General features: G+C 39.6%; 1 protein-coding gene across 5 annotated transcripts in view; it reads left to right on the forward strand.

Moving 5' to 3' along the window:
* The first annotated feature begins 7 nt into the window (after window positions 1–7).
* LOC121917413 (zinc finger protein 521) overlaps window positions 8–27923 on the forward strand; it is a 398352-nt gene continuing 370436 nt past the window's right edge. For all 5 annotated transcript variants that reach the window (XR_006101026.1, XM_042443354.1, XM_042443355.1 and 2 more), the window contains exon 1: window positions 8–212. Coding sequence is in view for 4 of the 5 variants with exons in the window: in XM_042443354.1 (XP_042299288.1) it covers window positions 173–212 (40 nt within the window). In the remaining variant the exon portion in view is untranslated. The remainder of the gene's footprint in view (window positions 213–27923) is intronic.

The following is a 27923-nucleotide window of genomic DNA, read 5'->3' on the forward strand; positions in this document are numbered from 1 at the left end:
CCCCCCCCCCCCAAACTCAGTCAGGAGCGGAGAGAGGGAGGGAGAAAGGGAGCCAACGGAGGAGAGGAAAAAGTCTCTCTCGTCGGTTGTGAGGAAGTGTAGCCGTTTGGTTTTGTTTTTCCTTGTGTCGAGGGCTGTGACATTGAAACAACTTCAGCTGTTTACTTTTAGGATGTCTCGCCGCAAGCAAGCTAAACCAAGAGCACTCAAAGGTAAGTCCAGAGCCCCCCTTCCTCCTCCAGCTCTCCTTCCTTCCTTCCTTCCTTCCTTCCTTCCTTCCTTCCATCCTTCCTTCCTTCCTTCTTTCCCTCCCACCTTTCCTTTTTTTCCCCGTTCCTTTTTTCCTTCCCTTCTTCTCTCCCCCGCCCCTCTTCCCTTTCAATGCCAAGGCTGGCTGTTGTGTGTATGTGTGTGTGCTTGTGTAGATGTGTGTGTCGGAATGAGAAGCTGCCTGACCACTGGAGTGAGGTTCCTTTTTATTTTGGCCTCCCTGAACCAGAGGGAAGCAAAGAATTGAGAGACAGAGAAAGAGAAGGAGAGGTGGGCAGAAGAGAAAGAAAGAGGCAGGAAGAGAGAGAGAGAGAGAGAGATGGATAGAAGAGAGAAAGAGAAAGAGATGGACAGAAGAGAGGGAGAGAAAGAGTGTGTACGGACCCACAAACACACACAGACACACAAACACAGACACACAAATACACACACAACAACATCGCTAGCAATAACCCTTTACGTTTCTGTCCCGCTTCATAGCGAACTAAGCACTCTGTCAGCCCGTTTCCCCCAACAAGCACACAGACCCACAAACACACACACACACAAAAGAAAGGGGAGATTTTAAACTCTTTTCTCTTATTCCTCTCCCCCCTCCCCCCACTTTCCAGGTTTCTGTGTTAATTCGTAGCGGAAAAGTTCTTGGGTTGTTGTTGTTGTTGTTGTTGTGGGGTATGTGTGTGATTTGTTTTTCTCTCTCTCCCTCCCCCATTTCTGAGGTAAAAATTTTCCCTCCTTTTTCTTGGAAGGGGAGCCTCAGATAATTTGGTGCTCCCCATCCACCGGGACCTCCTTCTCCAAAAAGCTGGAGAACACTGGAGAGGAGTAAAAAGAGCAGGGGAAGAGAGAAAGGAAAGGAAAGGAAAGGAAAGGAGGGAAGCCAAGCCAGCACTGGAGTTGCTCTGCATTCCTCCTTCCCAGTCAGTCCCAGGAGCAAACAGGCAGACCCCCCCCTCTCTCTCTCTCTTTCTGAGGGATTTCTTCCTCAAGTAAAACAAGACCTAACGGCCCTGGCTTGCGTTTTTCACACACAGAGTGGAGTGCACAACTTTTTGGCGAGCTTTGCCTTTCTTTCTTTCTTCCTTTCTTTCTTTCAAAGAGGCCTGTCTGGGTTTTTAGTTGGAAGAAGGAAGTTTGGTTGCTGTGGTGGGGTTCCCCTCATCCCTTAAATACACACACACACACACACATACACACAAATACACAAACTCACAGCTCCAAAGGAGGAGTGGGCGGTCTTTGCTGGGCCTTGGTGGTGGAAGGCAAAGGAGGAGAAAGCCAGAGAGAGAGCAAGAGAGAGAGAGAGAGCTGAAGTGATTATTGATCTGGAGGCTGGAGTTGCTGGAGCTGGAGCTGTGGAGGAATGTGGGAGCCTGTGGTGAGGGGGGTGGAGGGGCAAGAGAGCACATGGGCCCTCTTTCCCTCTCTTTATCCCCCCTACATCTTTTGGAGAGAAGGGGGAAGGGTCTGTATGGGGGTGGGGTGGGCTGACATTTGAGAGGTCTGTGGGGTGCTGAGGAAAGGAAAGGGAGGAAGGAGCAAGTCGCAGGAGCCTCAAGTAACCATGTGTCTACACACACACACAGAGGCAAGAGCCAAAGCCCTGAAGGGAGGACAAAGGGCGGCTTGTGAGAGATGGTGGCAGGCCACAGGAATGTCCTGGGGAGGCTTGGTCTGTGCTGCTGCCTCTCTCTCTCTCTCTCTCTCTCTCTCTCTCTCTTTACCCAGCCCAGTGGTCTTGACATGCTGGCATTCCATAGTCCGCCCTCCTGCACTCCTTTTGGGACCCTGTCACCCGCCCTTCAGAGTGACACCACCAAGAGTGCCCCTGGGTCTTAAGATTCCCCTCTCTGATGCTTTTCAGTTGGTACTCAAGCAGACCCTTCCTTTCTCTTAGGTTTCTCCTTCCTTGCTCCATTGCTTTATATCTCAACCATCCTCACCCAGGTAGTATTGATCCTCACAGATCAACAGGCAGTTGGTCCTAAGGCCGCTAGCCCTTCCACCATATTCCTAATTCTTCTCACCTCTTGGAATTCACTGGAGCCCCCTGCAATTTCTGCTTGTCCTTTGGCTGTGACAAGGAAGCCTACTCTATGTTTGCTAGTGAGGTCAATAATGCACTTAGGTTAACACAAGACTAGATTCCCGCCACCCCAATCCTGGGTAGTTAGAGGGAGGTAACAAACTGAAGATGGGATAGTAGCGGCGGCAGTGAATGTGTTACATCAGGGTGAGGGGAGATACTGTCAGAAGTTATGGAAAGTTGTCTCATGAATACAAGACTCTTGAAAGTGTGTGTGTGTGGGGGGGGGGTGGGTGTGTGACTGAATTAAAGATTGACTTTCCTGAAGGCCTGGGTTCTTGTGGTGAAGTGAGCTGAGGTTGGAATGAGTGTAAAGGCATCCTATTTTAGATACTTAGCTCTGTAAAAATTCATCCCACAAGTGATCTGTTAGCATCCTCCTATTGACTTCAATGCTCTTTTGAATCTGGCCTTCTCAGTCATCCCAACAGTGTAACAAATGTGCCACCTTGCATTCCATTTCAACCCCTATATAATTTTTGGTTGAATGAAGCTTAACAGTTCAGTGATGCTTAACTTTTGACAGTTTGTAAGGAACAAAAGTGATGTTCTTCCACTACCTTTTAAAAGACCTCACAGTGAAAGTTCTGTTGACTGTGTGTATGTTTATATGCTGATAGTTTCCCTAAAGAAGATTAATTTATCTTCATGCAGGTTTTTTATGGCCAGTAAATCAAGCCATCAATTGGTTATACAGTACAGTATTTATGGGGCAATGGTAAAAGAAGTTGAGGTTAACACACACACACACACACACACACACACACCCCCCATTATTACAGTTGTGGGCAAAATTAAACAATAAATGATACAACATTGTGCTTTCCCACAGACAGTCTTTTTTATTCTCTGCTTTCCTTCTGATGGAAACAAAATGTTTATTTTTAAAAAATAGGTTTAATGTAAACAGAAATATAAATTAAAATATGAAACTTGCAGTTTTGTATGGTCATATAAAGAGTGTTGGGTATGTATCAACAACCCATGAGGAGAGAGAGATCTACCCCAATATCAGAAGTAGTGCTATTGGCAGCAAGTACTGACCTAAACAAACAGTGGCTTATTTAAATGCATAGCTTACACATTCCAGTACATTAGTCTGTTCATTGTCTTCTTTAATCGTAATGCATGTTAATATCATCTATCATGATGAATATAATATTTAGATTATGAATGCATAGGTTACTATTTAACAGCTCTATTTTCCATGCAGCTGGTTGTTGTTTTTTCAAATGGTGCCCATTTTTGTTGCTTGGCCTCATTTGAAGGAAAATTTAGAGTATGAAGGCAGTTAGGAAGTTTAAGTAATCTACTTTCAGCACTTTAAATATGTTCTCCAAATCACACATGTATTTTGAGTTGAGAAACAGCAGTATTCAACAGAATCATAAATACTTGCTATAGTTTAATAAGGTTAGTGTAATGTTAGTTTATCACCCAGTCTCCTCTCTGTGGCTGTTAAAACCAGGTTCCATTTCTTTTAATGTGACTTGGTTCTGGATAAGTCTGTTTAAGATTGTAGCTTTAGATCCTTTACTTTCTCAGAAATGAGCAATATGTGAATTGTTCAGAAAGAAGCAGGAGCTTGTTGTTGATAGTATATTTAACAAACCTGCAGCAGCAAACCAATAATGGAAGATACATTGTAAAAAATATCTAAAACTGTTTGTGGGACTGTGAATAAACAACTACTAAGCAAGGAGCTATATTGTCCAAACAGTGTTTAGGAGTGCAAGCAGTGTTTAGGGGTGTTAGTTTGAAGTATTCACATTACTTAATTTGGAACCAGTGCTTTATAGTCGTGAGGCAAATGTCTTGAGGATGAAGTTTACATATTGACCTAGTCATGCCCCTTTGATGGTATAAAAGATTTCAAAGGCATGTAATTTTTGACATAATTGACACTTTGAAAGTTGTTTTCCAGGGCAATAGTGGCTCTGGGAAGATAAGTGCATTAACAAAATTTGAGAGTGGATTTTGTTTTTTGTTTTTGCATATGAATTATAGTAAAGTTCCCCAGCAGAAGAATGATTATTTTGATTTCCTTTATTTTAAACATAGCTGCTTTGAACAATGAGTCCTTTGCTCCTTTCCTGGGTTGGAATGAGGTAGCAGATAATCTTGGTTGAATTATCTTGATAGGGGGTGTGTGTGTGTGTGTGAGAGATTTCAGCACCTATGTAATTTATTATGTACTAAAATATTATCATGTGGTGTAAAGTTTTCATTTGGAAATGGTGGCCATGGTGTATATGATTCAAGTATGCTAATGGGCTGTGTCAGAATACAGTATATACAGGTGGGACAGTATTTTCCTTCCAGGAATGTTTAAATTACAGTACTATATTTATTTGATGTTTAAAGGCCAGCATCTACAGGTTGCTTTTGGAAGCTCTAGGAATGAGTGCCATGAGCTTTGACAATCCTGACCTTTGTTTCTCTCTCCTCTCCATAGCCCCCTCCCCGGAACACATAGTTATTTATCCCATACCTTCAAGGAGGTCTCTAGAAAAAGATGGTACACAGTGCACTCCTGAAGAAAGATTGGTATTAAATATCACAATTTACTGTTTCTTCCCCCTCTGCCTCTCTGCCTTAAAAACAACAAGAATAAACAGAACTTCTACTAGTACATTAACAGTATGGAAAGGTCGGGACAGGCCTTTATGCATGTATCCAATCCCAGCCTGGTTTTCCTTCAATTTTTCTGTAATTTGGCACATTCTATGGCTTCTGTTGCTGGTCTGTCTTTCCTGTTTCCTTATGGGGAGTTTGGTCATGGTTATGTTTTTCAATCAAGAATTATTTTTAATTATACATCCAGTTATAGTCCACTTTTTGAATGTGGGAAGGAGACACCATCTCAGTATTAGCATACTAGTATCAGTGGTAAAATATAGTTTCTTGTAAGTAAACTCTGTAGATTGAGTATCACATCTATTTTTGTGAAACAACTTCTAAGCAAGTATAATTCCCAGGTAAATGTTTGTGATGGAAATGTAAATACACATAGAAACTTGCCTCTCTGAATCAAAGTGAAGTACTATCTGTTATCTCACAGTAACTTAGTGGGAGGAAATTATTCATCATTTTGAATATTAAATTAGCTAGAACCAAGGATAGTGGCATAGCCCCACACATTTAAGGACTTGAAACTTTAATATTTCTGTTACTTAAATATTTTCACAGCGCAGTATGTTTCAATGTACTGATACAGTTTTGTGATACTAAGGCTTAAATTTATTGCTATTCTGGCTCTTTATAAAGGAGGCAATACGGTTTAGCATGCTTAACATGAATTATGTAAGTGTTTATACTGGAAAAATGAAAATGCTACATAGGTAATGAATTGCTTTGAAGATTATCTTCTAAGAAAATTCAGCCATGTATAATATTCTGTTTGGCTGGAAACACAGAAAAACATGTTTCCTATTCAAATTTTCATTATACACCTACATGTTTAGGTGTATAAATTTTTCTGTCACATTCTGAAGAGCCAAAATATGTTTTTGCAAATAATAGCACAGATGTTGGTGCAATATTGAGAATTCTAATTTAGCAGCAGCATATCACAAAGTAATTGGCATTCAGAGTGGTACATACCTTTCTTTCATCGTCTTGAATGTTTTTACTCTTCAAATCTTTACATGGACTAGATATTAAACATCACAAGATTTCTTGACATAATGTAACTGAAGAAATTTCATAGACAAAAATTTTGATTAGAGCTAATAGTATCTGTGTAACCTGTTCTCTCCCTTGATTCATTTTTGCTATTTTACAGGGTTTCTCTTCATGAGGTTTACAGCACATTGGTATATAGAAATAAATATTTGTAAAATTCCTCTTGGCCTGTAAACTACTAACATCTGTTTTGAAACTTATCACTGCCTCTTTTTTGGTCTAGCCAAAACAGTGCAAAACTGAAAGATGAAGATATAAAGCAAGATATAAAACAATACTGCAAATTGTTAGAATCTTATTATCTCCTTAAAGTGCAGACATTGCCAGTTTTCACTCTTCCTCTGTTGATACCTCACCATATGCAAGTTAATCAGTCTTGAAACAGTAGATGATTTGTATTAATCTAAATTATGAGATCTACTCCTTGATCCTTTTGGTATGTCATAATTGCAGTGGAGAACAGCTGTTGTGGATCTGTGGAGCTTACAGTAACTGCCAGGGGTTTGCAAGGCTGATGGGGCAGTTTGATCTGTTAGAGGGGATGGCAACATCATCTATACAGTATATCATTTTCTGGTGGATTGTAATAACTTCTTATATTGCAGTGGATTTCAACCTTTTGGAAGCTGAAGTCCATATAAACTTACATTTTAGGATCCTCATCTTTTTTTTTAAACTATAGATTTGCATGATTGTAGAGGTGCTCGCGCAACTCAGGTCAGGTTATGATCTAGTAGTAAATTGAACCGGTTGAAGCAAAATGATACTGGATGTGTCAATACACCTGGCTTTGTAGAACCTAAAATGTTCAGTAGTTTTCTTTCTTGTTGTGTTCCTACAACTCTGATTTCACCCATTCTTAGAAATAGAATAGTTGACCATGGGTTGACCATGCCACATTTGGGGATTGTAAGGTTGCTACTATAGCAGTCCTGTGTTGATATCCATGGATTGACTTGTTATCTACATTGCGGTGTTGCACTAGTACATCAGGCAGTGTTTCATCCTTAGTGCTGGTTTGCCATTTTAATGGTTAGAATTAATGCTGTTCCTTTGTTTTTGCCTAGAGGACATAGGATAGTCTTCTGCAGAGATCCTCACCTAGTGTTCTGTTAGAAGTATTTGAAGAAGATATATAGTTTTAGTCACAAGCCGAATTTTCCATAGAGCCAAAATAATATCCAAATCTTATAATTAAAATATATTGTCACTGATATCTGAATTTTGCTGAATTTGTTAAAGCTTAGGTACTTACAGTATATAACGCAAATATTTGCAAAACTGATCTGGGATTCATTGAATTCTTCCCAGTATTTCTTGGGCTGGAAGTTGTAAGTTTTACATCTTTAAAATTAAGCGTGTTATAAAAAACCATGCAGTATTCAAATTCAACAAATATGTAATAAATCTTGATGCTCTGAAAACTAAACAGAGCCTTTAATGTTAGTGTGACAATACTGTAAATGTAAATGTGAAAATTAAGAAAATAATATCGGGTTTGAATATAGTTTGGTACTTCATATTTTCCAGTGTAAATAACATTATATTGGAATGTTATTTTAATGCTATGAATGCTTCATAGCAGTGGTATATTGATACAAATCTCAGCATGATGTATTTTCCCATATGTATTTGGAATTTTTTGTTGTCCCCTGTTGTTTTGTCAAAGGTCAACATCAGTCCCATTGGGAGGAAAATGTGGTCTTGTGTTTCATTTTTTGCCTTGGGGTCTACATGCAGCTTAGCAAGAATTATGTATGCCTTATTTGTTCGTGTTTTGCTCCCGACGTGTGTATGTCTGGTGTTTAAATGTACTTAGCAATATTGTCACTACAAAGTGCTGAAATTCAAGGACTGTGGTTTCTTTTAACTTCCCTTCTTATTAGAAAAGAATGATGGAAGAGAAGTTTAAGGAATAGCAGACCAATAAGAAATGCTCTGTACTGGAAGTTTGAAAGGAGATGTGTATCTTAGAAAATCAAGTACAGTTGTAATCTTTTTTAAAGTCCCTCTAAATTTAGGCAAGTTGAGTGCTTAGCATGCATCACAATTCACCTCAAGTGTGAGTAATTATGCTAGTTTAGTAATTATTGGAGATGAAAGAAGCTCTGTAAGATGTGAATCCTTCTAAACTTCAGTAGCTTTACTTTCAGCCAGAGTAATGATCAAGCAATAGCTAGCCATTTGCCTGGGGATTAGGGAGGGTTGAGTTGATACTGGGGTGTGCATTTATTACTCTACTTAATAGTTTATATTTCCATTCAGTCTTCTGTTTTTTCAGAGAACGGTATGATTCTTCGTGTTTTGTTTTGAGATACTGGCAGTTTTAGTAGGTGTAGGAAATCCAGATTATGCCCCCTCTTTAGTAAAAAAAAATGTGATGAGCCAGTGTCAGTTTACAACATTTCAAAATCTGTTTCCTGAAACAAACTGTATAATCCTAACTAATAGGTAGTTAGGTAGGTGTTCATTGGAAGAGTGACGCTGGAGAGCCAGTGTGAGGTAGTGGTTTGAGCATTGGATTCAATTCCCCGTTTGACCATGGTAACTCACTGGGTGACCTTGGGCAAGTCACACACTCTCAGCCGCAGAAAACCCTTTGATAGGTTCACCTTAAGGTCACCATAGGTCACAATGACTTGAAGGCAAACAGCAACAACAATAATTCTTTGGGATGTGTGCTAGTGTATCTCCTCCCCACCTTGCACTCTAGCTTTACAAGCTCTGAAACGTATGCCTTTCTTCCATTCGTAGATAATACATGACTAGTTTAACTTTAAAATTATGTGAAATTTCATGAAATTTTAGAAAAATGTAAGTGCTGTCCATAGATAGATACTTTATACTAGATCAGAGACTTTATCCATCGAACATCTTCTATTATCCCTAACATCCTGTGTATTAGCTTCAACTCTTTCTCCAAGTCATCTTTAGAGGAGTGGCTCTAGCAACTTCCTTTGAGTGAAGTTGCTAGAAACTGAACACAGGGCATTGCATGTGCAAAACATGGACTGTACTGCTGAGCAATCCCTCCCAGATAGTAATAATGTCCATGAACTTTGAATATCATTTTTCCTTTATACCTTTAGATGAAAAGAAGAGTTCTGTTTGCCTTTAAAGAAGAAATGCAGTCCAATGACCTGCTTACTCTCCTTGCTTATTTGAGCCATTATGGGTAGTTTATATTTTAAAAGTGAGGAAGTGCTGTGGTTGAGGAAAATAGATACTTCATGTTACGTATGAAACAACATTTACTACACTTATTGTAAGCACTTCAATATGGACAAAATTACCTACCTTTTAAAAATCTGCTGAACTGTACATTGTTAACAGTAAAAAAAAGTGTTAGAACTGATTGACTAAAGCAAATATAAAGGTTGTGCTAGTTTAGTAAAATCTTTTGGTAAATATTCCATTTTGGATGTGCACATTAAACTCATCCCCATCATTCCATTATGTTGAATTTCCTAGTATGCATATTTGTATACAGTCAGCCTTCCATATCCACAGATTTTATATCCATACCTTGAACTATCCATGGCTTAAATATATTAAAAAATATATAAATTTTAAAAAGCAAACATCGATTCAATCATTTTATATAAGAGACATCATTTTACTTTTTCATTGTATTTAATGGGACTTGAGCATCAACTGATTTTGGTATCCACAGAGAGTCCTGGAACCAAACCCCAACAGATATCAATGAACCCACTGTATTCTTCTTCTTCTTCTTCTTCTTCTTCTTCTTCTTCTTCTTCTTCTTCTTCTTCTTCTTATTATTATTATTATTATTATAGCTTCAGTCAACTATTTAAGGGCACACTACCAACCCAATCTGATTAATAAATATACAGACTACTATAAATGTAAGCTTTGTTAAGAATTCTAAAAACTCTCTATTTCTAAATATTAAAAATTCCAAGAAATAATGGTGATTAGAATGTTATGCTTGCCACCTATTTTTCATAGCTCAAATCTCTGAATGCAGCCATAGTGTTAGGACAAGGGGCAAAAACTTAGAACAGGTTTGCGGTCTAGTTCCATTCCTGGGACTCTCAAATACTGTCAAAAAAGCCAAAAAATATATAATGGCTTTGTCCATCTTGAAGTGCTTTTAGTGTGGAGGGGGCGGGTGCTACAAGTTATTTTAAAAAGTGAATAGTTTGTCCGGGAGGTTTCCAATAAAGGCAGGTCATGTCTCCATGGCAGAAAAAGGATGGTCCTTATTAATAGCATGCTTAATTCTGATCAGACAATGGCAATTGAGTCAAGCTGGTGGTCATGCATATATGGAGTGCTATCAGATCTGCTTTATACCATCTTCCTATTTTTGACTCAACATTACAATACCCTTTTTCATTGTACCTAGTGCTCTTATCAATCAGCAAATTCTATCATGTTACTGCGGAGTTTTTAGGGTCTCTGCTTCTCAGTGATGATGGGATGGGAACTAAAAAAACATGTTTAGATCAGAGATGAGAAACCTGTGGTGTGCCAGATGTTTTTGGACTCCCAATCCTCATCTGCTCTAGCCAGCGTGGCCTATACTTAAGGATGATGAGAGATATAGCTATAGAAACACCTGGAGACCCAATTTCCCCACTCATGCCTCAATGAGCATTAACTAGGTTAGGGATTCATGATTTGTTATCTCAGATCTTACCTGTCTCAGAATTTAGTGTTAACATGTTTTGCAGTGCGTTGTTGAAAATGACCAAGCAGTAATTTAAGAGACATGACACTTCAATAATGGGTCTTTATCAAGAAAGATTTCTGAAACATCCTTTTCCCCTAGTAGTAAAATTTCAAACTAAGGTCTTTTTATATTCTGTCAGTACTGTATGAGATTTCTGTTTCAATGGCTGGCACACAGCAGGGAAGGCAACACTTTCAAATCAAATATATACCCCAGGATTCCCTTCTCATGATCAAGGCCTCATAAAATGGGCAAGCTGAACATCATCCCAGTGAGCAATAACTTGTGCAGCAATTGGATAACATAGCTTTGTACATGTGGCTCATTCGGCAAGGTATTGCAGACTCTTTATTAATATTCTTGCTGTATTACATGGTATATTTTTGTGTAGGTTCAAGTAACCAAGAGTAGTATAAATTGTATCACTGAATAAGTAACTTTACTCCTTATGCAAGTCGTTCCTTTCCATTGGCCTGGTGGTACAACAGCCTATATTCTGCACCAGTGCAGCAACTATGAGCAACATCACTTTTTTTTAGGAGTCAGGACAGGACAGGGTGGATCTGCAGAGTGCAATAGGGAACTCCCAACTGGATGGTGGGACTGCCCTATCACCAGACTGGCCACCTCCATACTTGATCTCTGATGGTTTTCAGTCTCTTAACCACATCTAAGTGTGCTGGCTGTTTTCTGCTCTGCCATTGTGCAGTAGGGTACATAAGTATTTATATTATATGCATATATTTATTATAATCATCCTCTACTCTTGTTTATATTTTCTGTGTCAGTGGACATTTCTTATTTTATTATCCTTTAGGAGGAACACTTATTGGATGTGGGAACATTCTTTCCTTTGCTCCTGTTTGGTTTTTGTCTGAGACTTACAACAAACTTTCTTAAAACACCTAAGACATGGGATAATTTGGTGATGAAATGACTAGTATTTGTCAACAGTCTTCTCTAAGTTGCTAACAGTTGCTACTGTGATAATTGGCTTCCCTAGTCATGTTTCCTGAACCTTTCTAACTACCTGTGTAAGGACAAGGTTTTGAGGGTTTTTTCTAGATGTAATATGATTTTTTTAAAAATTAGTGAAGGCTTATTAATCTATGTTTCTAAAGTTTAGATTAAGTTAAGTTTCCCAGTAACCAATCAGGGTGCTGTGTTTTGAATTAATTGAACTTTCCAAACTTGGTACAGAGGTAGACCAATATACAGTGCATTGCAAAAGTCCAGCCTTGAGCTTACCCACGTGCATTACCATCTTTAGATCCTTCAGCTCTAGGAAAGGGCACATCTAGTGTAGCAGCCAGATGCCCTAGTTATTTTTGGGACCCATCTAAAACAGACTGCCCCTGAGAAAGACAGATTGGGACCATGGTGACCGCATGCCACAGCCACAATCCAGTTTTTTGCCATCCCAAAAAGAAGTGGAAAATAGCCACAATTTTTTGTGTTGGCAAAAAGCTGGCTTTTCCACCCCACCTCAGAGTGCTCAGAGGCTCCGGCGGTGTGCAGTGTGTAAATGCTGTGCTGCCAGAGCACTTGGAGGCTGGCACACGTGTCAACAGCTGGGCGGCATGAAGTTGGCTTCTGGGTGGCTTCAGAGCATGCGGCATCAGAACACCACACTCTGAAGCTGCCCGGATGGTGGTGGAAAGGAGCAGTGTGTTTCACCCCTCAATTACATAAGACTTTGTACATAGGTTTCCAACCACAGTACAAAGTTCTGCTGCTCATCTTCAAAGCAGTTGGGCTTTAAACTTGGCTAGCAGAAGTGTTGCTTCTCAAGAATGTAAGAAGAGCCCTGTTAAACCATACCAAAGACTGTGTAGTCCACTTTACAGCAATGATCAAAAAGATACCTCTGAGAAGATAAGCTGCATATGAATGTGGTAGGCACATGCCACTGTTTTTCTCCAGCAACTGGTATTCAGAAGCATATAGCCTCAAGTCCTGAAGCCAGTAAATAGTCTTCATATCTAGTAGCCATTGACAGTATTCTGCTCCATGAATCAATCTTATCTCTTTTTAATAACAATTTCATGTATACCCACCCACACAGTGTGAGTATTGTCTCCCAGTACCTCTGGTATCTGAAATACGGGAGCTTACAGTGGGGATCAGGGCCTTACAAGATGTGGCCCCTGTCTTATAGTTTCAGGAGGTTGCCATGCTTTGGTGCTCACATTGGTGTTGTTTCAGCACTAGGTAAGGAAATGCATTTTCCCATTCCTTATTAAATAACAGTTAAATTGATTTTGACTTGTCTCTCTTTTTTCCCTGCTGAAATACAGATTTATATTTTATTGATATTTAAGAATTTACTTGTAATATTTTTTACTAGCTGTTCTTGCAGACACTGCTGAAACAGACATATTAAACAACAGAATAGATATATTGAACTATATATACTGAATATGTATAAAGTTTTAATTAACCAATTAAAGGAAATTTGTTCTCTGCCCAAAGATTCTAACCCTCCAAATATGAGTACATAGGGCAGCATATAGACTGTGAAAATAGAGTGGTATAGGAAGTAGGTTTCTTTGAACCTGTGAACCAGATAGTGGTTACCATGTGGGGTAAAGAATTGGTTGATTTTGTAGCTGTGTATGTGTCAATGCTTTGTTTAGTGCCTTTCCACATGATTTTAAACTTTTAGCCTTTACCAGGTGCATTCTTAAATATTATTCTGTGATGCTACTCTACTCTTTGCTGTATTTTACCTCCAGGTTTTTTACAACAATGTACATGTGTGAAATTGGCTGGTGTTGCATTAGGGTACAGATTTGATCCATAGTTTCTCACATTCAGTTTATAGTTCTCATGCTGCATTCTTCTACATACTGTATTATGACAGCATCTACAGTATGTGTCATATTTTCATCACTTTCACACATGGTCAATGGCTGATGTCTGGTTTTCTATTTTGAAATGGCATGCTATTACCAAGAGGAAAGAAATAATGAGCCCAATAATTAGCAGGTTTAGGAAAAGGGAAGTCCCACTGTGGTCTGTAATTCTTACTTCCCAGTAAGAATGGATACGACTGTTTACATTTAGTTGTATCCCTAAGTCTGGGTAGAGAAGAATTTTGTTTTGGGGAAAGAACAAGTGGGGAGGAAGTTTTTCATTTATTGATCCTGCCCTGAAAGTTGCTATCCAATGATCTTACTTTCATTTAACATTTCCATGCTGCTTATTTTACATTGTTTCCACTAAACCAATGTGCTATGTAAATATTTGCTTTGATGCAAGTACCACTGTTGTTCATATATCATGAAAAAAATAAGCATGGGAATTACTTTTGAAAGATTAAAATTACCAGTCATGTCTAGTCAATAGGGCTAGTTATGCTAGCTGGAGAATTCTGGGAGATGTAAGTCTAAAAAAGTAACTTTTCCAAACTCTGGGTCAGAATGGGAAAATCTATAGAATGTTGATGTATTTCCTGTATTTTCAGCTCTGAGTATTCCTTGCCAAAGAAAACCCTATGAAATTCATGGGGTCACCATAAATCAACAGACGACTTAAAGGCATGTGCAACCACACACATTTGGGCGTAATTGGGATACATGATGAAGCTGTGAATTACACACAGCTTTGTCAGGTTGTGTATAATTTTATAAAATCACAGAGCTGAGCTGTTTGACAGTGGAACACACAGCTGCAGAGTGGTGGAGTCACCTTCTTTGGAGGTTTTTAATGGATGGCTATCTGTCAGGTGTGCTTTGACTGTGCATTCTGGCAAGTAGTTGGACTGGATGGCCCTTGTGGTTTCTTCCTGAATCTATTGTTCCATGTTCTAATCTCTGGGGCAGCAGAAAACAAACTTGCTCCATCTTCCATATGACATGCTTTCAAATATTTAAATATGGCTATCTTGCCATCTCTTAACCTTTCATATCCAGGCTAAACATACACAGTTTCCTAGGGGATAGTTTCCAGACCTTCTACCATTTTGGTCACTTTCTCCTGACCCATTCCTGCTTGTTAATATCCTTCTTGGATTGTGAACTGGACACAGTATTCCAGACGTCTGACCGAAGAAAAATATAGTGGTACTATTACTTCCCTCAGTCTAGACACTATTCCTGTTGATGCAGCCTAGAATTGCATTGGCTTTTTAAGCTGCTGCATCACACTGTTGACTCATCTTCAGCTTGTGATCTAAGATTCAGCAGCACCGTGGTGCATGTTGACACATCCATACTCATTGGCCAAATCCATGGATCACCAGCCCACCAATATGAAGGGCCTACTGTATATTACAGTGAATTTTGGTACATTTAAATATAAATATAACTAATTATCATATTTGACTGGGGATTTTATTTCTTAATAATAAGTGGGAAATTTTAAATTCAGTTCATTAACTAATTAACATTTATTTTGGTTAAAATTATCCTTTTAATATATTTTTAATTTTCAAGAGAACCTTTAGACATCCATCCGGAAACAAAAAGCAAGGCCCTCAAGTATTTAGCAACCTGAAAAGTGGTCCCTGGCCATGTGTCAGTTAGCCACCCCTGCATTAGCGACAGTATCATGGAAATTGGTAGCACTACTGCATTTAAGCAAGTGAAATCCAGTTCAGTGTTACCACAAACAGAACTACACAGTTGCTGCTTCCAGGCTGCAAAACTCCTTCCTGCAGAAGTTTTTATTGGGCTCTGTCTCTCTTTCCATTGGTAAGCAAAAACCTTATTTAGACACACCTTCATGTGACAGAAGAGATGTTTATTGTGTTGAAATGTGCTTTTTAAATTTTGTTTTAACTTTGTGCTTTTAAAATAATTCTTCGATAGTTTTTAATTTTTGCATAATAAGATCATAACTGTACTGGTTTTAATTTATTGTAAGCTGCCTTGGATCCTGTGTCAAGAGAAAGACACAATAGAAAATAAATAGAAATAAACATTCACATACCGGTACTTGAAAACCAAGATAGAAAGTAGAAAGATAAGCAAGATCAGAGAAGATAAGTTGAGTGTTACCACGGCAGCCTCTCATGTCTCCATAATGTCCCCCGAAAGCACTTGTGAAGGAAGGGTGGTCATGTACAAGACGAGATGGATAAAGGGTACTACTGGGGAAGTAGTAAATTTCCTCAAATCAGGTTTGATCATGTTTCTGTCTGTCTTCTCATGCTCTCCTCCCATTCTTCCTTCGTTAGGTGGAGAGCCAGCTCTCTAAAGTGGCTTTCTAAAGTTCTCTTTAGAATTCAAACTTAGAGAATGTATATGAGTACACTATTCCTTGCCAAGACACAAGTGTAAGTTATCAATTATGCTGTCTGTAAACAACAACAACAAATTGTTATTTCTTTCTTGCCTTTTCTCAAGGCAGGGTACAACATGTTAAAATATAAACACAATTTTAAGAATACATAAAACCAACAGTTAAAGTACAATGTTATATAACCATTTAAATATACACATATAGTACATTCTTTAAAATATACCAATTAAAATGTCATGATTTAAAACTGACTGGGTAGACCTGCCAGAAGATATTTGTCTTTAATGCTGTTTTAAATGTTGTCAGCATTTTCAGCTGTTGTATCTCCTCCGGCCGATCATTCCACAGTCTGGGGATAGCAGATGAAAAAGTCCTCTGGGAAACCATTGCTGTTACAGAGAGGAAACAGACCACCCTGAAGGGGCCGAAGCCAGATTGGGGCAGCAGCAACCACATGATGTGGCCCCAATCCACCTTGAAGCTGGCCGAAAAAGGAGCGGCAAAGATCCACTCATTTTTTGGCTGGCAAAAAGCCAGGTATTCCTGCCTCACTTGAAACCAATTGCAAGATGCTCCAGCAGTGTGTGGTGCATAAATGCTGCACCACCAGAGTGTCTTGAAGCTGGGTGGTTTCAAGACGTCTTGGGGAAGTGCAGCATCTAATCACCACTTTCCTACTTCACCTGGAAGGTGGCTTTACCAGGCTGTCTGTTTCAGCCCTTAGTCCTGGCCACTATATATGGTAAAGCCATATATAAAAAACCTACATCTTTGTACCACGTCAATTTGATGAAATTAGCAGCACCTTTTTTTCTGATTTCATGAGCATGAACTGGCTTCATCTTAATTGTGACCCTATGACTGAGAGACCTCCAAGATCCCTGATCATCAGTAGCCCTGCTTGCAAGCTCAGGGCTGTGATTTCTTTACTTGAGTCAATCTATCTTTAATACTACAGTGCGTCATACGTGGGCACCTTATACATGACTTTCATCTTACGCTGAAAGCCATGCGATGGGGGTTGCAATGGTGCACGTGCGTATGGTGGCACACCGTGCATAATGCACGAGCCCCATTATTTTCAATGGAGCTCAAGCATACACAGTATTTGCCTTATGCGGAGGAGTTCGGAACGAATCCCCTCCATAAGGCAAGGCTGCACTGTATTTTCCTGTTTTTTCCTGTCTTCTACCTCAGTGACAATTCCACTGAGTTGTGTTTATTTCATGATGTAGAATAATAGAATCATAGAGTTGGAAGAGACCACAAGGGCCATCCAGATTACAATAGTCTCATGTTAGTTATTTTGGTTTCTAGTGTGAGTTTAGACCTAATTTGTTCTACAACTCATTTATCTGTTCTTGGCAGTCTGTGGTAAATTCCTTCCTGTCATCTTTCCTCACTGCCCAGCCTTCACAAACATACAGAAATGGGAAATATTATGGCATGGATGATTCTGACTGGTGTTTAATGATATATCTTTGCACTTGAAGATATTATCTAATTTCATCATATCTCCCCTTCCAAATCTTGATTTCTTGACTACAGCTCCATTTGATTGAGATATACAAGGTATAGAGAAAATCTTTGTTTTGATGTCTTCATCTTAGATGTTTAAGCTATGTAAATAATCTTTTGGACATTATTTTTATTTTCATAATATTCAGCTGTAAACCTGTGTGGTTCAGTGATTTGAGCATTGAACTATGACTCTGGAGAACAGAGTTCAGATTCTGGCTTGGACATGAAACCCACTGGATGACCTTGGGCAGGTCACATGCTCTCAGCCTCAGAGGATGGCAATGGTCAACCTCTTCTGAAGAAAGTTGTCAAGAAAACACGATGATAGGTATGCCTTAGGGTTGCTATAAGTTGGAAATGACTTGAAGGTACACAACAACAACAAACCTGCTTTTGAACCTTCTTCCTTAATTTTCAACAATATTCATTCCAAGTCTTCCGTATTTTCTTCTGGTAATATACAGGTAGTGTTATTTACATGTCTTAAGTTAATGCTCATTTCACAACTCTTCCACATTTTATGTATATGTTCTATATAAAAATTAAATAGATATGATGTTCAATCTCCTGACCAACTGTAAGCCAATCTGTTTCTCTGTAACCTGTCCTGACATGCCTGAGTATGCCTGACAGACTCTTGGATCTCATCGAGTATAGATTATGCATCAGGATAATCAAATGCTGTGGCACACTGTTTCCTTTTAGTGCAGTCCATAGTTTTTCATGAGGTACAAAATCACAGGCTTTGCTGTAATTTATGATGCGTGATTTTTTTCCTTCTGAAATACTTGGTGTGCTCCATTAGCCAGTATGTCTTGTCAATATGATGTGTTGTGCTGCTTTCTTTTCTGAACTCAGCTTGGACATCCAGCATTCTTCTACCATGTATGGTAAAAGTCTTTATTGTAAAATCTTGAGCATCACTTTGCTTGTGTGGGAGGTGAATGCATTGCTCTGGTGGTTACTATAATCCTATTGTCCCCATTCTTGGAGATTGAAATGTATATTGACTATTTCTAGTTTGTGGGCTTCTGTTTTGTTTTCCATATTGGTTAGCAGATTTTGGTTAGCATGTGGATGGATTCCATCTTCACCCACCATCTTGAGGGAGAGAGAGACAGGCTAGCTCCACCAGGCCTGCCTGGAAGAAGACAAGCCCTCCCATCATCCACCATCTTGAGGGAGAGAGAGGCAGGCTCCACCAGGCCTGCCTGGAAGAAGAAGAGCCCTCCCTCTGGTCCACCTGCCTTGGTCCAGGCCTCAGAGGGAGAGAAGAATGCTGGACCTGATCCCCTCACCATTCCCTTCTCCTTTTGTGTTGTGTCTTTTAGAGTGTAAGCCTGAGGGCAGGGAACCATCTATTATCCCCTCTGTTGTAAACCGCTCGGATTCCCAGTGATTGGGCGGTATATAAATAAATCCTATTATTATTATCATCATCATCATCATCATCATCATCTCTCTTGATCTACCACTAAGCCATCTGCTTTTGAGGATTCTCTCCTCCTTCTTCTATGTGTTTTGAGAGCAGCTTCTATTTAGCTTTCTGAAAATGTGGTTTCCTTATTACAAGGTTTTTCCTTGGATTAGTCTGTTATCCCTTCATCTTTTTAATTTTAATACTAAAGTTATTTTCTTCCTTTGCCTTTTTATTGTTTCCTGATAATAGAAGGTGTTTCCTTGTTAGTCAGAAAGCATCCCTACTCTTGATTTAAATTTCTCTTTAATTTCACAGCTTTTAGGGAAGAGATCTCATGTTCTGTCTTGTTGTTGTTGTTGCCTTCTCTTTGTCCCTATGCACAAGTTGCTGAATAGTTGCATTCAGAATCCTGATCCTATTTCTGTCTCCTTTTACTTTTGCTTCTTGGATGTTCTCAGATGTTTGAAGGGTTTTATCAGTCATCCAGTGAAGCTTTTTCTTTCTGTATGGCAGAGATTTTATATTCTTCTTCAACAATATCCCTCTTTAGGTCCTGATTTCTTGTTAGGGTTCTCAGTCAATTAAGTTTAAGATTGCAAATCTGTTCTTTACATGGTCTTTAAATTCTGCAGGGAATGCAAATTAGATCCCCAATTCAAATGCAAATACAAATTAGGATCCCCAATTCACACATTCAAATGCATTGAACAACTGAGTAAAAGAGCCACCAATTTACTTCTCTTTAGCTTTCTTGATTGTCATTATGGTAAAGAAGTTAACTATCTCTGTAACCCTGTGAGGTTAGTGTTTCCAAGTCAACATTTAAGGTTGAAGCTTGCAGTCGGGAGAGGATACCTGTATAATCTTGGAACCAAACAGGGTCAGCCTTGATTAGTACTTGAATGGAGGATTGTTAATGAATACCAGGTGCTCTAGACTGTATGTCAGAGGAAGAAAGCCACCCCTGAATATTCTTGCCTAAGAAAATCCTGTGCAATTCATGGGTTCATGACCTGATGGCATGTGCGCACATGCACACACATACACACACCATCACCATCTGACATATTGATAGAAGACACAGAAGGGAAGTTCTGTCAGTCCCACCAATAGGCTTACGGCCTGTCCCTTCCCTGGACAATTCATGAGAATGATTTCATGGGTAGAGAACTATACCTGAAGAGACATTTACCCCAATCAAGGTGCTTCCTTAGGTGTAGGGCTGAACAGGCAATGTGTAGGCCTAACTATGACACAGGCTGGTCAATGAGGCCTTACAAACCCTTTGTTATGCCACAGTGGCTTGTGTGGTCCTCCATTATCATAAGCCCCACAAAAACCATGATTTGATTTCCCAATCTGGTAGAGAAACTGAATGGTTAACTTCCTTATTGTGTTAATTAATGGCAAATTCACATGGATAATGGCAAACCCTGAATTAGCTATACATTTAAATACAGTATGTGATTCTTTTCTGTGAACCCTGTCTAGTTAATTAAGTGGCACCCCATTATTGAGCTAATTTAGGCCTGCACAGTTGTGACCCACCAATCCAAATATTGTCTCAGTGTTTGTGCCTAACTGTTTCATGACAGGAGCTCAAGAGATGGTGAAGTAGCAATAACCAGAATCTTTACTGCGGACTTGTATACATCTGCCAGAATACACCAGGCTGTCCCTGCAATATCCTGGCCCCAAATTCCCATCTCTTACCTGCTGTGGTTTTTTTTGGTGAAGAGCAAATGGCTGACTTCCCATGCTCTCCCTGCAAGCCCGCTGGTGGTACCTAGCCTCGTTTTGACATCGGAGTGACTTGCACCTGCAAAGCGACTAAATAGGACTGCTTGCAGGGACAGGGACTGCATGGCAAGACAGCTGGCTATTGTTGCCACATTTTGCTCTGGATTTTCTAGAAACCCCAAATTGTATCCAGATTTTGTGTAAACAGCTTGGACCTGGTTTTGGGGTGTATGTGTGGTTTGTGTGTGTCTCTCTGTGTGTGTATAGCATGCAGTGAAGCCAGGGGGGATTTGGGGTTTATAAACAATGTAGACAAGCCCTGAGTCGCTAGTAGTTAGCCAGAAATGGTTCTTGGGCTGTGTTTATCTTAACTGGTTAGAAATTGCACAGGGCACCTGATTTCTAACCTCAAGCCATAAATATTAATCAGATGGTTCTGTCTGTCTCTCTGCCTCTCTGCTTATGTATGTATAAAGGTTTCTTTAAATTTATACATATTTTTATTGATCAGTTGATGGTCTTTGTGCCTCCCATTTTTCTGCCTTGCAATTAATTTGAGTTCTTCAGGTATTTTCTAGCTGATTTTCTTTACAGCTGGAGGAAGGAACATGTACAGAAAACATTTTAGTTCTGAGAGTTGTTTTGGTTTTTTTACTGATCTACTAATCATCCTTAATTTAGGCAATGAATTAAAAATGACCTAGTAATAGATGGTATTTGCGGTTAATTCAACAACCTAAAAATATGACCTTTATTGAGATACTGTAATTTTATTGTACTCAGTTAATTAGTTTGCAGTTACATTAAAAGCAAAGCAGTTAGTTGGTTGAAGTCTCTTTCATTGGTTGAACCTCAAATAATATCAACTTCAGCATAAGTGGTCTAATGGATGGAATATTTGGGCAGAATGCATGTTTGAGACAAGGTGGATTCTGCTGCTCATCTCAGCCTGTTTCTGCCAAAAAGGTTGATGTTTGAGGAGCAGAGATGTCTCCGTCCCTTAGGCTGTCACCTTGTGCAGTCTGCACCCCCCACACCCCCTACCACTGCTTCTAAGTCTCAAACAGATGGGCAGCTTGGAGCTACCTCTGGCAGCTTCAGCTACAAGCAAGCCCTGAGTGGAGCGGGACGGTGGCGACCAGATGCCACAGTCCCAAAGCTGGTCACCACCATGGTCCACAATGGACCATTGGCAAGGAATGCTTTTTTCGTGATTCTTTTGTGGCTGGGTTTGGGCCACCTTAGATGGCCATGACATGGCTTCAGCCTGATCCGGAGGTATGTGTCATCTGTGTGCCATGCCCCCAGATCGGCCCAAAGGTGGCACTTTTTGCCTGTTTTGGGCCCTAAATGTACATATTTAATCCTTGATGATATTTCCAGAAATAATAGAAGTCATGGGGAAAGAAAGGCAAACATTAGAAGATCTGTAAAATATGGTTACCTACAGATGCTTGAAAATGTATTTTGTTCAGAGACATTTTCAAGGAGGAAGGGAGAATAGGTGAATTTGTAAACTGGCCAAAGTGGAACTATTTCATGCTCTGTTTTACATGGGTACTTCATCCTGCAGTTAATCTTCCCTGAATGCTCTGGTTTGAATCAGTTGCAGTTTTGCATGTATCAGGAAACCTTATTAAACAATATTTAAATAGCAAAATATTCTCATCTCCCATTGAACTTCCTGGAAGGGAAGAGAATTAACATACATTTCCTGTTCTGGTTCTTAAGTGTCTATTTCTAAAATGTTTCTTTTTGAAGAATGGAGGGGGGCAGTCTCTGAGTCTTATTAGCTTTACATGAACAGGCAGGGGAGGGAAAACGCATAAAGATGCTTCCAGAAATTACAGTAATTTGTAGATGGTAAAATAATGGCATGCACATACCACTTCTGTTCTGTCTGGGTAGCTCTGTAAATTGTGTATTGATTATGCTAATATGTCTAGTGTCTCTATTACTTGTCTGCTGATACTACTCAAACATGCAGATTGAATGCATTTTTTCCTTGCAAATTTGTCATTCTTGTGGGAAGAGACTTGTGTAAGGTGGGTGAAAAGACCAAAGAACTTCTAATCTTTATGCACAGGAGGGTTTACCAAATATTTATTGAACTGCAAGAAATGCAAAATACATGCAAATATATATATAAATTCTGGACTATTGTATTAGATCAAAATCTTTTCTCCTCTTCTACATCCAGCAACCATTGTTGCTGTTTTAGATTTATTTTATTTCATGTTCCTTAAGGAAACCTTTTTAGGAAGGGTATTAAATCAATAGCAATGTATTTTTATAGTTTATTTTGGGCTAAGTTGCTTCTCTTACTTTGTTTAACAAGCTGAAAAAAGCTTCAGCCATTCAGGGCAGTAGGTATCTTTTAAAAATTTATTAACCTTCCTTGTGTAGAAGAAAATAGACATTTTCAATTATCCAAAGCTTTTATTTTTATTATAGTTTGTTTTGGCATAAATATAATAAATCACAGTCTTTGTAGTCCATAAAGGATTTTCTTTAAGTTTAAATGTACTTTCTCACTGTATTCTTACAGTGTTGTTTTTACCCATTGTTTTCTCAATTCTTTTCTCTGTTAAGCTTCAACAGCACATTTTAAAACCTGACCTTATTTAAAAGCTAGCCTAATCAAATGTATAGCCTGTGTTCCTATAGCAAAGGGAAAATAATGTTTTTATCCTCTGTGGGCATTACTAAACACTTGCTCAAATTTGGATGTTCCCTTATTTCATAGGATATCACATCTCTGAAACAAGGACTTACAGAGGCTCTCTTCAAGCTGTCACTTTGTAGCTTTAATCCTACATCGGAAGTGCAAGAGGCTCTCACTCTTGATAGGAGATAGGGCTGTGCACAGAATTTTTTTTAGCTAACTTTTCTTGGATCGGGTAATCTACAGGCAACATTTCCTACAGTTCAGATATGGGCAGTGGGCTGTTGTAGTTTACATGAATCGAGTGTGATAATTTGTGGATGAAAAGAGTCTCCAGAAGAGCTGATTTGTATTTGCAAAGTAAAAATTTAACATGTAGCCAGTCTCTAGAATATAAGTAGCTGATATAATAGTTGCATGAAGTACAGTCAGCCCTCCTTATCCACAGATCTTTTAAATACAGATTCAAGGGTCCACAGCTTTGAAAATATTCAAAATAATGTAAATTCCAAACAGCAAACCTTGATTTTCCAGTTTATATAAGTGACACCATTTTGCTCTGCCATTATATTTAATGGGGCTTGAGCATCCATGGATTTTGTTATCCATGGGGATCCTGGAACCAAACACCAGTGGATAACAAGGTCCTACTGTATGAAGCTGCTACTAGTATTGGGAAATAGTAATGTATTAACATCTAGATAATATTCCTATCTCATTGTCACTTCATTGTCAATCCTTTTTCCTAATTTAAATACATCTAGTTGGTGCAGAACAACTTTGTAGTCTATTTTGCAAATTTAAAACCTACCTGTTGCCCTTCCTCCATTCTTTTCTTCAATATCTCATATCAGAGAAGATTGTCCTGTGTCCTGTAGTATACATTTCTGTCCTGAGCAAATACAGTGTTGGAAGCAGCAGTCATTGCACCATACATAGCATTTTGTAAAGTTCCCCCAATTGAATGTGAGGTTGCAGGACATGCACTTATTCCATTCAGAGAAACAGGTATCATGTCATGAAGTAGCTATCCAGAAGTTAGCAAGCAGTTGTGGAAAGTAGCTTGGAATATATAATATTCAAAAGGTTCTGTGCTGATTTTTCCCCAATGATGTATGCTGTTTATGCTCATATATAAGTCTAGAAATTTTAATCAACAAATTGACCCAGAAAAACTGGGTCAGCTTATTTTAGCCCTGTCCACACTTGATTGCCTGACCCATATATTGCACAGCTACCATTTACTGTAGTTCCCTCCTCTTCCATCCAGGTTTTAGAGTGAGCACAAATAGTTACACCTGTTCACATTTTAAAAATTCTTTAGCATTATTTTCCTTTGCTTCACCCTTTGTTATATGCTCCTACATTTTACCCTTGACTTATCCATGGGTCATATAAAAATCCATAATTTTGGTCCCAAAACCTGCCCTTGACTTATACATGAGGTCAAATTATAATTGAGTATATATGGTACCTTCCACCTTCAGATAACTTTTGTGTAAACTAGACTCAACTCTTGCTATGTTAATAGCTTGGGAAAAACCCCCCAAAATACACTTATTTTGTTTGGATGGAAAATGAGAGAGTTATTTAACACATAGCCCATTCCCATCTTGTGTGCAGGGGAACACATTGGAATTCTGAAGCCATTCTTTGGCTTCAGGCAGACTTATGGCATTATGATATGATGGATGAAGGCCTATCACTCTGTTGCCTTTGGTGTGGTTGATTAGCAGGTGTTAGTGATTAGTTGGCTGTTATGGACTGAATTGCTGATAGGGATTCAGTTTTACTTCTTTATCAGTGTTTGCTGTTTATCTGTGTTGGCCAGTATTGCAGTATTTGAGTTTTTGGGGGTGCTTAACAATTTTGTGTCTTACCTTTCAAGGCTGTCCATGGAAGCTGCTAGCTGGGACTACAATTCAATAGTTATTTTATGCAGCGAAGTATTGAGCATAGAGAAAACTAGAGACAACGATTAGTGTTATCAAAACAATGCTCCATACAGACAAAAATGCAAATAGACTAGGCACTATCATGATATCTTGATTGTGCTCTTTCTCTTTTTCTTTGAATGTAATGCAATGGAAAGGGGAGGGGAAGAGGGGCATGCTTGGATATTTCCAGCATCTGCATGGGCACACCTCTGCTCTAATGCCCTGTCCCGGTGGAGCAAAGTACATGAGACTGTGTGCAGGTTAACAGGGATGGCCATGCAAGCTGCATGCAAGAATGGTGTGGAGAACCAAAAAAAGAAAAGTACCCAGTGGTGTTGTTTGAAGCCACACCATGTGGTCATGACATGTGGACTCCAGCCACCTTGGAGCAGGGACGTAGCCAGGATTTTAGGAAGGGGGGGTCCAGACTAAGTGTCACCATTATAATGGGGCTTGGGAGCAGCGGTGCAGCAGCACAGACAATTCATTTTTCTAATGGAAGGGGGGGGGGTCCGGACCCCAAGAACCCCCCCTTGGCTACGTCCCTGCTTGGAGCCAGCCAATAGTGTGGTTGGTGGAGACTGGGATCATTTTCAGAAAAGGCATCTTCAAGCCACATTTTCCTGCCCATATATTTCACCCCTCAGTCATCAGACCTCTAAGTTATTAAAAACCATGAAGGAAAAACTATGAGGGAAGGTGGCATCTGGTCACATTAAACTCACTCTTACAGAAACCTAGCTTGACTGTCAAATGCCTGCCTCCCAAAGGCAGATTGACAGCAAGGAAAGATCCAACCTAACCTCCCTTGGCAAAGGAGTTTCACAGCCTACCAATAACCTTTTAGAGAGACCTTACTCATATCCCTGCCAAATACGCTTCTGAGTGTGGCGGGACCATGAGATACTCTGCTCTTCAAGAGATCAGAGTCCAAGAAGATTTGTATGGGAGATTACTGCTCTTTGGGTACATTGGCTTGGATCTGGTTAAAATTCTTTCTACGGAATTCTGGAACAGCCAAAGTATCTAAACACTCCTGAAAGGCATCCTCACATACAGCATGGTATTGTATTCCTGTAGTTAAAATGTACATTAGTATTAGATTTCTCAGAAACAGGCATAGTTGGTACACAAGCCTCAGCTAGCAGAAGGCAATAATTCTTAGTCACTGAAGTCTGGGCATCAAAGTTCAGGGTTATATTTAGGACTGAAGGTAAACAATGCACCTGAGTCTACAAGGGGTGTGTGATCCCATCCAGCACAGGTCAAATCCCTTTTCCTTGATCTGACTGAATGTCTTGTATGGATTAAGTTCATGTTGTCCACCCTCTTCTAGACCATTACATACATCAGATACTGGTTTAGAATTAGGATAGTTTAGATGAAAAGGAGAAAGTAGTGTGTCATCAGCATATGGATGGCATATTTAAGGGAGACAACAAATTGAGCACAGCAAACCACTGGTAGAAGCTACCATATTTTGGTGTTACTTCATCTCTATTCCTTAAGTTTTGTTTTAGTAATTTTGCATAGGCCAAATCTGCAAAGTGAGTGTAAGGTTAAATTGATCTTATCAAGTGCTACTTAACCGACATCTGCCAGTACAAGCAGGATGCTAACACCACAGTAGCTATTAAGGAGCTCTGGCATTGGCAGGTTGACTGCTGAGTTCCTTCTGCAGTGTGGATCTTTAAGGGATTTTGTAACCAATATCAAAGGATGAGGCTCATTTCTCTTCTTCAGAATGGCCACTAAGAAAATGTTGAACTGGCTGTTTAGTTGATAACTTTGATATAAGAAAAAAATCCCCAGCAGTGTCTCATGGGCAGCCTTGCATGACTTGCTTAAGTCTCAGTATCAAGTTTAATGACTTAGGTTTACTAAAATTTAAGCAGGTAGCACTGAAGTCTTTGAAATTAGGATGTGTGAGGTGCAGTACAGACCACCCAATAGGGGTGGCCTGCAGCCGTCCCTGTTCATGCCAGATTGGGGCTAGGGCAACATCACCAGCAGCCACTGTGGCTCCAATCCCATATTTTTCAGGCCAAAGAGAAGCGGCAAAATACTGTTTCTCTTTGTCATGGAAAAAGGGTTGCCCTGAATTTTTAAACAACCATTGCAACCCGACAGGTCCGGCGCTACAGAGGAGAAAGAGGCGGCCCCTTTCCCCTCTGCATGTTGGCGTGGGTATTTGGTTGCTGTGCCAATGATGTATGCACCGAAAAGGTGCTCCATTTTGAAGCTCTTTTCTGCGCGGACCACCAGGCCGCCATAAGTGGCCTGGGGCAGCATAGAGACATCACGTCCGCACCACACCATTTGGACATGGCACATGCATGATGTTACAATGGCTGCACCCATATGGATGGGATACCGCCATTATAGTGCCGCCACACCATGCTAGGGTTAGGGACTGTGCAGTTGCTGCGCAGTCCCTAACCCTAAAATTGGCGCCAGCATGGTGTAAAAGGGCAGTCTGTACCGCCCCTAAATTCCTGATTTGTTTTATCATATTTACATATTACGTTTTTCTTAGCTGTACAGTTTACTTAGAAAGTGGACCCTTTGCATCCACTGAGCTTTGGTTCTGGGATCCCCTGTGGATGCTCAAGTCCCATTATAAAGTGGTGGAGTAAAATAGTGTTCTTTGAATAAAA

The sequence above is a fragment of the Sceloporus undulatus genome, unplaced genomic scaffold (genome assembly GCF_019175285.1).
Source record: "Sceloporus undulatus isolate JIND9_A2432 ecotype Alabama unplaced genomic scaffold, SceUnd_v1.1 scaffold_17, whole genome shotgun sequence".
Classification (NCBI taxonomy): domain Eukaryota; kingdom Metazoa; phylum Chordata; class Lepidosauria; order Squamata; family Phrynosomatidae; genus Sceloporus; species Sceloporus undulatus.